This window comes from Limtongia smithiae, assembly GCF_038497785.1.
Source record: "Limtongia smithiae strain NRRL Y-17922 unplaced genomic scaffold V1518scaffold_12, whole genome shotgun sequence".
NCBI lineage: Eukaryota > Fungi > Ascomycota > Lipomycetes > Lipomycetales > Lipomycetaceae > Limtongia > Limtongia smithiae.
The window spans coordinates 99,741-114,495 of NW_027117633.1; the positions used below are offsets into that span (position 1 = coordinate 99,741).

A 14,755-nucleotide genomic window follows, 5' to 3' on the forward strand; every position below is an offset into this window, starting at 1 on the left:
CGGGCATCCGGTGCGGCTCGGAAGGCTATACAACTCGAGATCACGACGCCGACGCAGGGCCACGCATCGCGCAGTACTCTCGATGCTACTCACGAGGAGGACACAGCTCAGGAATTCCGCGTCATATCTTCAGATATACTTACGATGCGGTCGCCAATTGCGCTTTAGCAGTTCGAGCAGCGACGGCGGTGACGATGAACCGTTTCTATCGATGCCGCTCGTGAACACGCTGCATGGCGTGCAAAGTCCGTACCTTCGCTCGCACGCGAGCAATCCGGTCGCATGGCAACGCTTTAGCGACGCCACGTTCAAACGTGCGGTGCGAGAGAATAAGCCTGTATTCCTGTGCATTGGGTTCCATGCGTGCCATTGGTGTCGGCGCATGAACGATGAAGTCTTCGCTGCGCCAGCGGTGGCAGAGGTATTGAATGCCGAGTTCATCCCGGTGCTAGTCGACCGCGACGAGAGGCCGGATGTGAATGCGGTTTACATGGGATTATTTCAGGTTGCGCACACGCAGGCGGGAGGGGGATGGCCTTTGAACTCATTTTTGATGCCGCGGTCACGCCGACCGTTCTTTGGCGGCACGTTTTGGCCGGGGCCGGAGGACGAGCAGAAGCCAGGGTTTTTGGAGGTTGCGAAGAGAATCGAAGCGACTTGGAAGGAGAAGCGGGAGATGTGTGAAGAGGTGGCGGATAGCAGTGTGGCGGCGTTTGATGAGCTTCTTGCACAGCGAACGACGGGCGCCGAGGATGAGATACGCGGGACGTCCGAGATTATGAAAGCTGCGATTCCGAAGGCATTTGAGTTTTTCAAGGACACGTTTGACATAAAAAACGGCGGCTTTGGGGAAGCGCCGAAGTTTCCTATGCCGAGTGTGATGTCGATGCTACTTCGCGTGGACGCACAACTTCCGCAACCGCCGCCACTACCGCCGATGGCGTGGCCGGGCTTGCATTCAAACTCCGCGCGAGAGATGGCGATGCGGTCATTAGAGAGTATTGCTTCAGGTGGGATACATGACCATGTTGGCGGCGGTTTCATGCGGTTTTCGTCGACGGCGGAGTGGTCGTTGCCGCACTTTGAAAAGATGTTGGTCGATAACGCATTGCTTTTGCATGCCTACGTGGACGCGTACGCGTTGTCAGCGACTGAGTTTGCAAGGGACGCGATTGTCGACATTGCAAACTACCTTGTCTCGGGACCGCTCACCAACGCGGAAGGCGGCATTTCGTCGTCTGAAGGCGCCGACTCCGCACCGGCCGACAATGCCTTTTTACTCCGCGAGGGTGCGTTTTACGTGTGGACGTACAAAGACCTTTTCCGGGTACTTGGCCGCGCGGACGGTGATATCGCAGCGGAGTATTGGAATGTGACAGAGTTCGGCAATGTTGATCCTGAAAAGGACGTGAAGAGCGCGTTTGTGAGGCAGAATGTACTTGCCACGACGATGCGTGTCGAGCAGCTTGCGGGGATGTTTGGAAAGAGCGAGGATACAGCGCGCGATTTAATTGCGGGTTACAAGGAAAAATTGCGGGCGGACCGGAGTGCGCATAGAGCGCATCCTGCTGTGGATAAACAGATTATTACCGCGTGGAATGGACTTGCGATCGGAGCCCTTGTGCGCGCGGCGGGTGTCATGCGGCCACTTGACCCCGAGGCTGCGGAGGGGTGGCTACAAGCGGCGTGTAAGGCTGTGGGCTTTATTCGCGAGAACATGTACGACGAGTCCGAGGGTGTGTTATACCACGTCTACCTTAATGGCGTTGGAAATGCACCAGCGTTGCTTGAGGACTACTCGTATCTCGTGGCCGGGCTGAGGGAGTTGTACGCGGCTACGTTCGAGTTGGAGTACCTTGAATGGGCGACTGCGCTTGCGAAGCGACAGGATGAGTTATTCTGGGACGAGGCAGAGGGCACGTATCTCATGGCGCCAGTAAAGAATCAAGCCGAGCTGGCGGTCCGAATAATGCCGAGTACTGATACCCATCGCCCGTCAGCAAGCTCGGTGGCTGCGCTCAATGCACTTGCGCTATCTGCGTATGCCGACACTGTAGACGAACAGCAGCGATTATTGGAGAGGCCGAAGAGGGTCATACACAAGTTTGGGAAAGACATTATGGATCGTCCGCACGCTTATGCGTCGATGCTGCTAGCGGCGGATATACTCGCGCGTGGCCCTGCGATTTTGGGGATCGTGGTAGGCGGTCGAGCGACCGATACGGCGGTACAAAGTGTCCTTGACGCTGTACGTGGTGTGTTGCTAACGACCTGCTTTCCGGTGCTGCTTGATCTGCGGAGCGATATTGCTGCAGATGGCGAGGTTGAGCACGTCGTGTCGGTTCTGAAGGCACATAATATTGATATCGACGAAGATGTCGCGCGGGGGAGTGATAAGATTGTGCTATATATACATAGACTAGGCGACGAGCTCGCGACGGGACCGGTGGATGACTTAGAGCCGATATTGGAGATTTTGAAGCCGGAAGTTATAATTACACCGACGGAGGCGAAGAAATCGCCAAGGACTACGGGATAATGGGATGGATGACTTGATGTACATAAAAGTTTTTGGTGTAACTTATGAAGCTGTATTGTGCTTCATAGAAGAAGATTAGAACAAGTTGTATCAGGTCCGATGGTATATAGCTGGATGCCGGTAGTCTATGATCCCAGCCGACGGTTATGAGAAGCAAATCACCGTGAGCGGGCCATCTCGGGCCGCCTGCATGAGTGTAGTCGAATCCAGACTCGTCAATGCGGTCGAATATCGACTTGCAGTGGGATATGCCAGAGCGCCCCCCACTGGTGGCTTCGATAACCGTTCGCAACACCGTATCATGCCATGTTTAATGTCCGTGCTAGCAGTTTTGGAAACTCCTCAAATCCCGCTTTCGTCTTTGCGGAGCACTCCATATAGGGAATACCACCTAGTTTCTGCGCAGCAGCTTCGACCTAGAGCAGGATGTTAGTCCATTCTTGATTCATCACTAAGTATTCGAAATATGTGAAGGAGTTCATACAGCTTCCATACTCACGAGATTCGTGCCGGGTTCAGATCTCAAGTCGCACTTGGTGCCGAGCAACATGACCGGTATTCCGGGTTTGCAGTATTTCAAAATATCCTCATACCACTGCGATGATGTATGTTAGCAAAGCAAATACACAAAGACGTAGATCGCTGCCTTGGGACACATACGACTTCGACAGCGCTCTCAAGACTCTCAGGAGAGTTCACGCCGAACATGATGACTACCATATCGGCGATATCATATCCAAGCTTTCGCAGAGGCGAGGGAAACGCACATTCGAGGAAAGATAGCCTGAATTCGAGTAGGAGGCCGTCATCTGCAGCGTCGGGGGTAAATATTGAAGCGTAAGGAAAGGGTACAGCCCATGTCCGCGTGTCGTCCTTCAGGAGCCGTTAGTTTCGCGCTGAGTCGCGGAATAAGTTGTACAGACGAGAGGTAGGCATACCTCGAACTCGCAGTAGTCTCTGATTAGCCGCCATTGCAGCTTTTGACGACCGCAACGGCACGCATCACCGACGAGTACGATTGTCGACGCTTTCGGCTCCTTGGGAGCTGATTTCCACATGCGATTTATGTTCAGCACATGGTCGGAGTGCGAGCGATCACCGAATGCCGAGTTGTCGTTTCTCAGATAGTTCAGGACGTTCTTCAGACGTCTCATTTTTGTTATTGCTGCCTTTTGTTACTGTTGCATTACAAGGCAGTGGTGTACCGCGTGAAGGCGGTGGGTTATATAGACAGTAAGGCGGCTGTGCATGTAGCAGATGCTGCTGGCGACAGTGGTGGCGCTGGTGGGGCAGAGTACGCTAACGTGAAGATGGCCGGCTGAACGGCCAGTGCAGGACCAGCCACAATGCGCACAGCCAGCACAATGACTGTCCGCACCATGCAACCTGTAGGCAGGCCCACAGGTTGCGACAACGGAGCAGCAGTTCGCGTGAGGCCTACTCAGGAAATACGCGAGCGTCTGAGCGCCAAGTCAGGGGCGACGCCACGTGATGACATCTGGAACCGCACCTGTCTTGGACGTTTTTTACGGGCATACAGCTGACTTACGTCCAATCGATAGACGTATTCAGAAGTTCGCACTGTTACTGTTCTCTATCTAGCTCGGCGACGAACTGAAATCGCGCCTGCGTACTCCTCCGGTGTGCTAGTATACTCTCGCACACTACAACCGGGAATTCCTTACACCCTTCTCCCGTCAGCGACGAGCACTCCACTGCAGTTGCGTTTCCAATCTTCGTCGCTACCGCTTGCGTCTGGCAGGCTGGTTAGTACACATCGCTGCAAAATTCTCAAGAAGGCATACATTTTCAACGCTCACGGTGTCGCCCCCAAACGATGTTCGCAGGTCCGCCTTCACCCCGAGCAAAACGATTGGCACGTCTGCCGAGCACAGCCGCCGTGCCTCTCTAGCCCACTACAAAACCGTCAGCGCGCAGCCCAACTCAACACACAGTCCCCACATACAGTCTCCTGTGCATTTGTCAATGTCTGTGGCGCGTCCACAGCGTAGAGAATCACTGCCGCTTCGGCCTTCTTGTAAAACCGGGTGTTGTAAGTGGTTTGTCTTTGTCCCGGTTCGATGCGGCAATAGATCAAGTCGAGATAGAGCTCCATGCGTTTTCCGGTGTCAAGTTTGACGAAGAGATATGGCGACAGTGTTTCCCAGCGCTTTAGAGTTGTCTTTCCGGTGTCAGTTGCATGACTACTTCCTGAGAGGAAGACGTGCTCACATCAAAATCAAACGTGTCTCCGGCCCAGAGTCGTGAGATCAGTTTGCGTCGGCCACAGCCGTCGTAGTCGCCCATCACGATTGCTGTAGAACAGGTGTCGTTAGCCATGGTGCTGAACGTTGTCGAGCGGGAAGTGCGTGGGGGCTGCAATATCTACACGTTGAGCGCGGTTGTGTATGCGGAGCGAACGGTGTTAGTGGGCCTGCTCAGCCACAGCCATACAACACACGCAAAGACCTGGCGCCTATGCATTGGAGTTGCTGCAAGGCGATGGTGCGCTGAGCGGATTAGTCCGAAGGTTTGAAGCTGCTCTCACTACTGTGCTCTACACGCGCACCGTACACATGACGGAGAACCGTCTGGGGCTTTGCTCTAACATGCATGAACCGACAACATATCTCCGAACACGATTACCAATTCATTCGTTTTATATCCTTTTACCCTACAACGGAACAAATACATAACACAGAGACGCAGGACCAGCAAATAATATAATACAGTACAGTACAGAAACGGCATGGTAATGCTGTGCATGATAGGGATGATGTATGTTGTTCGTATGTTAAGGCGCCAGTCCCCAAATTTGATTCCTGCAGATGTTAGCAGAGCTCATTACTTCATTTCGTGAAGACACAAAGAGCAACGTACATATAATTCACCTCCGCGCCTTCCTGCATGTACTTGAGCAACTCGAAAAAGCATGAGTTCGTAAGCAACGCCTCGCTGCCGGCCTGGTGCGCGGGGCCAATACGCGTGATTCGCAGGTCATCTGCCAGCTCCTGCAGGCCGCCTTTGACGGTCTTTTGTGTCGCGGAGCGAAGAAGATACTTGACGTCGTAGAGCGCGGGGAACAGAATGCGCACGAGTTTCAGAAACTCTTCTTCTTCTTCTGGAAGAGGGGTGTTTATCATCATCGAGACAAGGTAGCCAAAGTCATATCCGCTAAGACTTGTTAGTAATGCACTCCACACAAGTGCGGGCAACTCACCCGTGGAAGGAGATCCACTTGACGCTTGCTTCAAGCACAAGCCCCGATGAAATGAACAGCTCCGCAAACGCAAGATGATCAATACCAAGATCCTCGTGCTTCTTGAAATCGATCCCGGACTTGGTCGCAAGCTCGATTGCGTCGGCAGAATACATCTCCTCGCTGAGCGAGAAGCGGAAGTTGAACTGCCACGTGCTGGGCAGCCCTTCGGGGTGGTTTCCATGCTCATCTGAGAATGTGATTCCGAGCTGTATAACATGCACGAGGTCGACATTACATCGCAATGTTTGGTAGTGGTAGTCTTGTGTGGTTTTGAATGTACCGATGGGTCGTGCGACGATACCGGGGAACTCAGAGTCCTGCGAATGTTAGATCAAACACGCGCCACCATCTTAGAGAAAAAACATACCAGAGAGATGTAGTTATATCGCTCAACAAGTTCCCGCAGCACATGCATCTCCTGCTCGAAATTCGTCTGCCAAACTTCGCGAATCAGCGACCCAGCAAGCGACGCCGGAACTTGCGGTGACGCCATCGACGAGGTCTGCAGCGCAGGCTGCAATCCACCAGTCGCCGTCGCAAGATGCGCCTGCTGGTACTGCATCTGCGGTGTCTGCTGTTGCTGTTGTTGTTGCTGCAACGCCGCCCCGGCTTGATGTAGTTGCTGTTGCTGCTGCTGCACTTGCTGCTGTTGTTGCGCAAACGCAGTAAGCACCGGCTGCTGCTGCTGCTGTTGTTGGCCGTTGCCACCGACAGGTGTCATGGGAAAAAGCCCTGCGAAACCGCGCGGCATGGGCATGCCAGAGTTCTGGAGACTGGGGAGCGACATCGTGTAAGGCTGGTCATGCAGTGGTCGTGAAGGCGCGGAATTGTCGGTGATCGGTGTTGGTGATCAAGTGTATTGAAGCGCGCACGCAGGAGCGTGCGCAGATAGCTGTGGGCAGATGCAGGAGCTGAGGGAGTCGCGGTCTTTAGGGTCGTGGCCAGTTCGTGATCTTTGCGATGTGCTGAGTCGAATTCAGAATCAGTCACATGACTCACCTATTATATTCACGTGATATGATGTATATCACGTGAGTACTCAGGGGATTCTAGATCTGACCAATCAGCGACGTGCAAATTGCCGCGACGGAGCCTCGAACACGCTGAAGTGGACGCTCTGCATCCACCTTCACCACTTACATTCTCCCGCTCCTTCTCCAGACCTACACTTCCTCACGCACATCGCTACAATGCGGCCAACTCTGTATGCACGTGCAGCGCTCAAGGATCCCTGGGAAAAGCGGTATGTACACCACCACCGATTCCATGGTAATTGCAAAGTCTTGTGCTAACGCTGGTTCGTCGACAGTGAGGCATGGAGATATACCGGTCAGTTCTCGCGCTTCAACCGGCTGAAGGGCATGTTCCCCGGCTTTGGCGTCGGTGCGGGTGCGTTTGTTCTGTATCTCGTGTACGAGCAGTTCTCTGGCCCGTCGGGTCACTAGAATAGTGCAGCGTATGGCGCGACTATCTAGCACAACGCACGACGAATCAGTTCCTACTCCACACCCTCCATTGCCACATTTCGCCACTGCCATCATCCATCTACACACACCGACACTGGACACTCACCACGCATGCGATACGCCGCGGCACACGAACACACTCATATCGCCAACATCGCACGCATAGATGTACATCTGTATTACAGTACAATGAAAATAGGTAGACAATTTACAGGGACACACTTTCCAACATTGAGAGCTCATTCCGTGCTTATTCACACAGCACGATTGTCGTATTTATCCGCTCAAGATCTCACTGAATGCCAGCTTTCTTTTAAGCTACTAATTACATACAACTCATTAATTCATACCCAGCCTCGCCGAAAAATGCAACATATCGTGTACTTTTGTAATATATACCAGGGATGCTTTCTCCAGTAAACTATTGTCCCCTTCCTCCTCATCATCTCTCCTCATCGGTCGTCATGCTTGACCCTGCCGTTTTCGCACGGTAGAGTGGCGTGCTCTGTGTATCGATCTCCGTAGCCTCGACCTGCATCCGCCGCCTGGCGCCAGCCGTCATCCCTGCAGCGACGCCGCTGCGAGCAGCCCGCCGACTCCGGTTCGCAGCTGCTCGTGAACGTGAGCGCGTCCCGGACGCAGATCGGCGCTCGCGCTCACGCTGCCACGTCTTGACCTGATCGCGCACATACGAATCCACGAGCAAGCCCACGCCGGCGGTGCCGGGAACGTAGGACCGTGAGGTGGTGCTCGGGCTCGTGCCAAGGCCGCTGGACAAGAGTTGGGCGAGCATTGTGCCGCCTTCTCCGGTTGAGATGGCGGCTGTGGATGACGATGATGCTGCCGCCGGGATCAGCGGAGTAGATTCCAGTATGGCTGGTGCTGTCGCGGTAGTGCCTGACATAGCAGGCACTGACGAGAAGTTACCGGATATCAACTCATTCAACCGTGCACGCCGAGCTGCAAGTGCGTCCGCATCGCCTATCTCGTGTGCGTCTTCCTCGTCCTCATAAAATGACGTCGGCGTGTGCGCACCAGCGCTGCGGTCGAGATTAACCGACGCAATCGACGTAAAATACTCCTCATCGCGCCCTTCGCCTTGCGCAAATTTAAAATGCTCCGCATCGTCGTCAGATTCTTCGCCAGGCTGCTTCGCGCGATTCGATGTGATCAGCCAGACACCGGAAAACGTCAACAAACACCCGAACGCGAATCTCGTAAGCTTCGCGCCCGACGCGCCGTCAAAGTCTTGGTACAAAATCGCAGATCCGACGATTACCGAGATGGTGAAAAAGACGAAATGTGTAGGAATCACTTGCGTGGACTCGAATTGCTGCAGCGCGCGGCTGAGGTACTTTACTTGCATGACCGCGGTAAACACAAGCACGAGCACGAGTATGTAGGTGATCGGGTACGTGAACACGCGATAGAGGGTGTACGTGAGAAGGCTCGAAAGCGCCTTTGTGCTCAGCGCGGTGTATCCGCCAAATAGCGCGACGAGGCCGATGTTGATATAGATTATCCGGTCACCGTATTTATTACTCAAGCCTGACAGCACTATGATCAAGCCGACCGTGACCATCACGTAAATCTTGAACGAGAGCTGTGAGACGGCGGCCAAGATGCGGGGCGGGTCGAGGAAATCTTCTTGCGAGTTTGACGCGAACACGACGGTCACCGCGCCAGCGATCGACGCAACCACACCTAAGAAATCGCGGAAGCGGAACTTCTCGTGGAAAAAGAGCGGTGCGACAATGCAGTTTGAGATCAGCGCCACCACACCTAGTGGCGACACCGTCGACGCGGGGGCATATCCATACGCAAGGAAGTTTCCTGCCTCGCCGATACTAAGCAGCTGTTAGCACAATTCCGCAATCTGTTTGGGTGCTAACTTACGCCATGAGCATGATACCCAGCCACCAGTACTGGCTCCGCATGTACTTCGGTAGCCGATCCACCGGCTCATTTGTTGTCATCGCAGACTCCGCCATCGACACACTAGTAACAGTGCGCGGGAGTTCACTGTCGCTCGATACTTGCTCCGACATGGAACGACCATGTCGCCATTCTGTGCCGTCCGCGTTCGTCTCTTGTAATCGCACATCGTCGCCTCCGCCGACAGTGCTCATCCTGCTGCCCAAGATCGAGAACGAATCACCAGTCGCCGACGACGCAGACGACTGCACAATTGTGTCGCCCACCGCGCCGTAATCCATCACCTGCGTCTCGAGTGCAGCAACGACCGACGCGCTACCGTGTCTCCCAGAATCAACGTCATCGTCGCTTGCTGACCGTCGAAATCGCGGTGCCAACTCCGCGGGTATACATCGCGCAGCTTCCTCGTCGTAGCCCTCTAAATATGGTGACATTGGCGCTGTGCCACGCTCGATTGCCTCTGCAGCCGCCGCCTCGCGCTTTAGACGAAGGTGCGCGTAGCGTTGCAGGTTTAGCGCAATGCTGATAAGGATGTTGCCACACACCGCGGTCACGATGCCGATGAGGGTTGCCGAGTACGCAGTCGGCGTGTCGTAATCGCCATCTGGTGCAGACATCGTGTATGGTCTAGGATGTGACCTAGTGACTAGGACTTGCTGGTTATTCGTGAAATGCGCTGTCAGACGCGTCGTTTGGTTGGCGCGCTTGTAAACTGGCCGGCGGGTCACCGTGCTATGAGCTCATGGTCATCGGTTTCGCAGCGCTGTGGAGGGTTTTGGAGACAATTGAAGCCGTCTCGTCGAGCTTCTGCGCGTGTGTATTCTGTTGCTGACGCCGTCGAGAATGACTCGCGACGGGTCGTTGAACACGGCGGAGCTGATAACCGCGACCGTCGGGGCGTTCGAAACTCTAACACCGCCACGGCGGACATTCCGCGCCAGTCCGCGCGAATCCTCACTACCGCACTTCCTCATATATCGGAGGGAAGTAGTGAAGTATGTTTCTTTGATTCCTTAAGGCTGTATTTATGAAGATATCTACACGAACTAACTCCGTCCTTAAGCACGTGCGCTGTTGTAGCCATCAACACATTGCGCACTATAACGTCCATCACTGAAGCGAAGCCTACACTACAATGCGCCAGGCTTACCCTCATCTTAACTTGTAGAACTGCAATTAGGTCCAGGATTTGGTAGAAGAATAGCGAATATTTCTGTCTCTAATTGTGTCACCATCCATGCACACGATTCAAAGTAAATTAGTTTCGAGTGTCACATAGGCATATAGAACTACTGGATTGTCCTGTAAAGCTTTCAGGGCATCAAGGACAGTAGATTGCGATAAAAGAGCTCAAGCAGATAGTATGAAAGATAGCTATAGTCGTCATTATATCAGAACAAATACAAGCCGCCAGCGCGCAACTCGTAGTGCTACAATGCAACATATGCGTCTTCAAGTTTCTCCGCCAGGAAATCATCGACATCATGCGCCTGAAAACTGCACCAGGAAGTTCAAGGAGAGTGGAAGTTATAGCAGCTGATCGTGCAAGGACCAAAGCATGCTTCACTCAACTCAGGGCAGATCTGATATCAAGTACAAAACAGCAGATGCCAGCAAAAGGGACAGAATCTTAAAGCCTGTGAACGCATATTTGAGAACAGCGAGCACGATGCATAAGCATTAGCTAGACAACTAAGCGGCGGACGTGAAGTCTGGTATCGACGAAATACGCAAGATGCGACAGACTATACGACGATGATATGAGAACGGGCGGATTGGTAGAGTACCACATATGGCGTGCTCGGGACAGGCTTGAGGAGGGCGGGAGCAAGGAGACCGGTTGCAGCGGCAGATCAGCTAACAGAAAAATCTAGCACACATGAGAGCGATGTAATCCGCACTCTAGATTAGTTGCAGCTGGGGCAGTAAAGCGGCATGAAGTGCTGGTTAGTTGAAGCCAATCAGCGACCCCGCCCAATTGTGACAACAATTAGTGACTGCTGTCAGTATGAATGCAGCAGAGCAAGAGGCAATATTGTTCAGTTTGCTAGAACTAGTTGATCAATTCAGTTATTGAGGCCAGTCCCTATGCAGTATCGCGATGTATATAGCTATTGTAATTAACCAGAAAAGTGAACCAACAAATGACCGTTGTCAGTAACTAGCGAAGCGAAGGAGCTAATCATCTACAAGGTTCGTAAGGGATGCATCTGGTTAAAAGAAATCATAGCTTGGGAGGTTAGCATCATATGAGCTACGTGGGCCGTGTACCTCTCGTCGTTGCACAACGTCCGTCCGCATGACATGTCTGTACCGCAGTGCCCAAGCGTCCACACCGGCTCGGCACCGTTTGTAACCTTCACAAGTCACAGGAAGACATGCAATAGCTAATACAAAATTGCATGCACAATGCCGCCCGTCATTTTTCACATGCGCCGTCCTTCATATAATTTACTGACTCAACTAAACGGCGTATACATAACTATGGGCTCGCAAATCTTGGCCCAAGAATACTCAGCGGAAGTATGATATTTATATTTGTGCAAGTGTATGCTTACCTAATTTTGTTTGCTGCAGATCACTCAGTCTCTCGCTATCGTCCCCGCGCATATAATCCGTGATATTTATGCGCATACTAGAGGCAGAGTCTGGCAGAATTTCGGCAGCCGTGTAAGTGTATCCTTCGCGGCTTCGTTGATAGTTCAATAAATTTCATTCAACCGATGAGCTAGCACCAAAGACCCTGGAATCCCTTAAAAAAATCTTCCCGCTCTCTTAGTCCAATACCTGATAGTTGAGTAATTTGGGAATACTTATCGAACCCGTTTAAAAGTGTTCACTGCACACGGAATATATGACTGAGGGCGCTAGGAGCCCTCCACATGCAGGGCCACTCGCTTAATCAACTCTATTAATCACTAAATTATCATGGGAGCATCATGTGATTTAGTTGGGACCATGTACAAGCGCGCGGCGCGATCGAACAGACGTCGCGATCTAGGTATCCTGTACGGTCATTTCTATCGCACCGACTTCGGTCACAGCACGCCTGTTCGAATATGTTAAGTCAGCAAGAAGAGCAAACGGCACCTGTGCCGGTGTTGATCAGCACTACTGAGACGACGACGGCGGCGGCGACGGTGGCGGCAAGTGTGTTGAGATCCACGACGACGACGACGACAACCTCTACGTCCACGACCACCACAATCGATGACAAGACGGCTCCGCATGCAGCTGAGGCAGCGACAGAGGCAGAGGCAGTTATGGGTTGCAATAGAACTGCAGAAGGTATTAGTGATGCCAGTGTATCCGCAAAGGACGGTGACACAACAACCGACAGTGCAGCGAATGAAATGACGGCGGACGACAATCTCCCAGCAGCAGGTGAGGAGCGGCGAAGCCGCTACCTTATCAATGAGAATCAGGCCCAGGACCTTCTAGACAGGGTGACATCGCTAATTACCGAGCTTTTATCCAAAATGCCGGCCGCGAGTGCGGTCAACGCGGCGCAGCACGAGTTCAAGGGCCTGATGATTGATTTCTCGACGCTCACGCTCACCATGCTACACACCCTTGACACCATTGATAGACTTGAAGAAGCAGTCGCGGCGACGGAGGAGAGGACGTCGACATTGCGGACGAAGAAGCATAGTTTTGGGTTAGATGAGGATGGTGACGAGGACGACGAGGACGACGACACGAAGACTATGACGACAGTGTCTGTGTCGTCGGATTGGACCGCCTCACCGGCGGCAGATGCCCCCTCCGTTGCCGCGGGTAGTGAGGAGAGCAGTCTGCATCTTGCAAGCGTGCTGAGCGAGAACGTACACTTGCGCACACAGACGCAGTTTCTTGAGATCGAGGTGAAAACGCTCGACACGCGGATTACGCAACTGCAAAGCGACGCCACGATGCTAGCCGCTAAGGTCGCGCAGGAGAATGCGGCCGCTGCAGCACGATTGCGCGAGACACAATCTGCGCTCGAAAAAGCGCAGATGCGGGAACACGAGCTTGTGAGGGAGCACGAGTGTGCGCGCAAGGCGTGGCGTGAGAGCGAGAGCGCGCTTGCGATAGAGCTTGGAAATGAGAGAGCACTAGAGGCGTCGCGAGTGAAGCTGTACGAGACGCGGCGCGCGGAGCTTGTAGAGGAGAACAAGAATGACCGCGCGGAGCTTGTCAAGCTCCACGAGAAGAAGTGCGCCGCACTTCACAAAGAGCTCGAAGATCGTGAGGCCAAGGCAACGACGCTGACGCAGAAGATCACGAAGCTGGAGACGCAGAACGCGGAGTACAAGAAAGCCTTTTCTACGATTGATAGTGATTCCGTGGACGCCGCGAGCACGGTCGTGATTGCGGACTGCAGGTATGTTTCAATTATGCATGCAGGCACGCACGTCGGCCGAGTGACCGCTATTAACACACGCACGCGGCAGCATCGATGTTGACACGGTGCTGAAGGCTTTGAACTTCATACGCAAGGAAATCATCGTCGCGTACTTGGTTACCTTGAAGCCAGGCAGTGCCGGGGCCGCGGATCTTGGCGCGAGGAAGTCGATGATCAAGATTAAGTGCAAGACCGAGACTGCCGCGGGGTGCATTCAGCACATGATCGGGTGGTGGCCGGAGTACCGGACGTGTAAGACTACGGTGGTCACGGCAGCGGGCAAGCATCTGCATTATCAGTTCCAGAGGCTTGCCAGTTGAACGCGAGCGGTCGGGGCCGGATGGACACGCATGGCCAAGAGTTGTGGCAACTACACGGATATGCTTTATTGGTGGAATACACAGGTCACAACTACAAACAAGAGGCGGCCGCAGTGCATCAGTAGTGCCTGGCAAGGCCCCTTGCGCGGAGAGCTGCCGCGCGGCAGCAATAGGCTGCAGGCGTGCAGCCAGGCTCGCGAGTGCCCGGTCAGCGGAGCAGGAGGGCGGCGGCGAAGTACGCGCGGTGGTAGCTAGGACGACACGGCGAAGGATAAGAGCATGCGCCCCGCGCGTACGCTGTGATGTTCTATGGGAAGCCATGCTCAGAGCGCGACCGAATATGAGTGAGACGTGAGTCCGGGTGGTCCGAAGCGGAGTATGATAACTGTAGTACGGTTGGGCCAAGGCGGCTGAGATGCGACAGCGCGGCCACGAAACAACCTGAAACGCGTGAGTTGGATCCCACTTTTGCCGATCTAAAGGCAGCAGTCCGCTGGCCATCTATTTCTTCCGCTCCTTATTCTCTCGTCTTTCTCCTCTCCCATCCCTCTCCCGTCTCCTCACCATTTTTCGCGAAGCTGCCGTTCCAGCGCGAAATGCTGTGCCTGGCGATATCAGCGCGCTTGCGACCGGTAGGCCGGCCGCTATTCCGCATGCGGAGACATGCTTTAATTACACCAGCCTTAACGATACTGACTCCTGCAGCAATATCACGTGGGTCCACAATGGCGATATTAATATATAGCCGTCCGCCCCCTCGATCGTCCTCTGTCTCTGGATCCTACTGTCGTTATAGTGCGTGCAAGGACGAGGGGTTCAACAAGGGGTGTGTTGACTTGGTGGCATGAC

At 53.6% G+C, this 14,755-nt stretch overlaps 7 protein-coding genes across 7 annotated transcripts; 3 read left to right on the forward strand and 4 right to left on the reverse strand.

Annotated features, from left to right (window-relative positions):
• The first annotated feature begins 42 nt into the window (after positions 1-42).
• On the forward strand, positions 43-2,693 carry V1518DRAFT_421639 (uncharacterized protein). Its single transcript, XM_066905264.1, has one exon. It carries the CDS (start codon positions 83-85, stop codon positions 2,537-2,539), a length of 2,457 nt encoding a protein of 818 aa, XP_066757603.1. The 5' UTR covers positions 43-82; the 3' UTR covers positions 2,540-2,693.
• On the reverse strand, positions 2,532-3,992 carry V1518DRAFT_421640 (P-loop containing nucleoside triphosphate hydrolase protein). The gene is made up of 4 exons (XM_066905265.1): positions 3,478-3,992; positions 3,200-3,412; positions 3,024-3,134; positions 2,532-2,955 (listed from the first exon to the last, which is right to left on the reverse strand). Exons 1-4 carry the CDS (start codon positions 3,691-3,693, stop codon positions 2,839-2,841), a joined length of 657 nt encoding a protein of 218 aa, XP_066757604.1. The 5' UTR covers positions 3,694-3,992; the 3' UTR covers positions 2,532-2,838.
• A 108-nt stretch (positions 3,993-4,100) lies between these two features.
• On the reverse strand, positions 4,101-5,120 carry V1518DRAFT_421644 (uncharacterized protein). Its single transcript, XM_066905266.1, has 4 exons — positions 4,772-5,120; positions 4,506-4,721; positions 4,345-4,455; positions 4,101-4,294 (listed from the first exon to the last, which is right to left on the reverse strand). Exons 1-4 carry the CDS (start codon positions 4,877-4,879, stop codon positions 4,124-4,126), a joined length of 606 nt encoding a protein of 201 aa, XP_066757605.1. The 5' UTR covers positions 4,880-5,120; the 3' UTR covers positions 4,101-4,123.
• Positions 5,121-5,139: 19 nt separating this feature from the next.
• V1518DRAFT_421646 (ribonuclease H-like domain-containing protein) lies at positions 5,140-6,785 on the reverse strand. The gene is made up of 4 exons (XM_066905267.1): positions 6,169-6,785; positions 5,760-6,118; positions 5,420-5,713; positions 5,140-5,361 (listed from the first exon to the last, which is right to left on the reverse strand). The coding sequence occupies exons 1-4, from the start codon at positions 6,586-6,588 to the stop codon at positions 5,334-5,336; spliced, it is 1,101 nt and encodes a 366-aa protein (XP_066757606.1). The 5' UTR covers positions 6,589-6,785; the 3' UTR covers positions 5,140-5,333.
• A 143-nt stretch (positions 6,786-6,928) lies between these two features.
• Positions 6,929-7,706, forward strand: V1518DRAFT_421649 (NADH dehydrogenase 1 beta subcomplex subunit 3). Its single transcript, XM_066905268.1, has 2 exons — positions 6,929-7,044; positions 7,111-7,706. Exons 1-2 carry the CDS (start codon positions 6,992-6,994, stop codon positions 7,244-7,246), a joined length of 189 nt encoding a protein of 62 aa, XP_066757607.1. The 5' UTR covers positions 6,929-6,991; the 3' UTR covers positions 7,247-7,706.
• V1518DRAFT_100771 (magnesium transporter NIPA-domain-containing protein) lies at positions 7,526-10,098 on the reverse strand. The gene is made up of 2 exons (XM_066900656.1): positions 9,164-10,098; positions 7,526-9,114 (listed from the first exon to the last, which is right to left on the reverse strand). Exons 1-2 carry the CDS (start codon positions 9,817-9,819, stop codon positions 7,710-7,712), a joined length of 2,061 nt encoding a protein of 686 aa, XP_066757608.1. The 5' UTR covers positions 9,820-10,098; the 3' UTR covers positions 7,526-7,709.
• Positions 10,099-12,201: 2,103 nt separating this feature from the next.
• Positions 12,202-14,057, forward strand: V1518DRAFT_421656 (uncharacterized protein). Its single transcript, XM_066905269.1, has 2 exons — positions 12,202-13,565; positions 13,636-14,057. The coding sequence occupies exons 1-2, from the start codon at positions 12,262-12,264 to the stop codon at positions 13,904-13,906; spliced, it is 1,575 nt and encodes a 524-aa protein (XP_066757609.1). The 5' UTR covers positions 12,202-12,261; the 3' UTR covers positions 13,907-14,057.
• Positions 14,058-14,755: the final 698 nt, after the last annotated feature.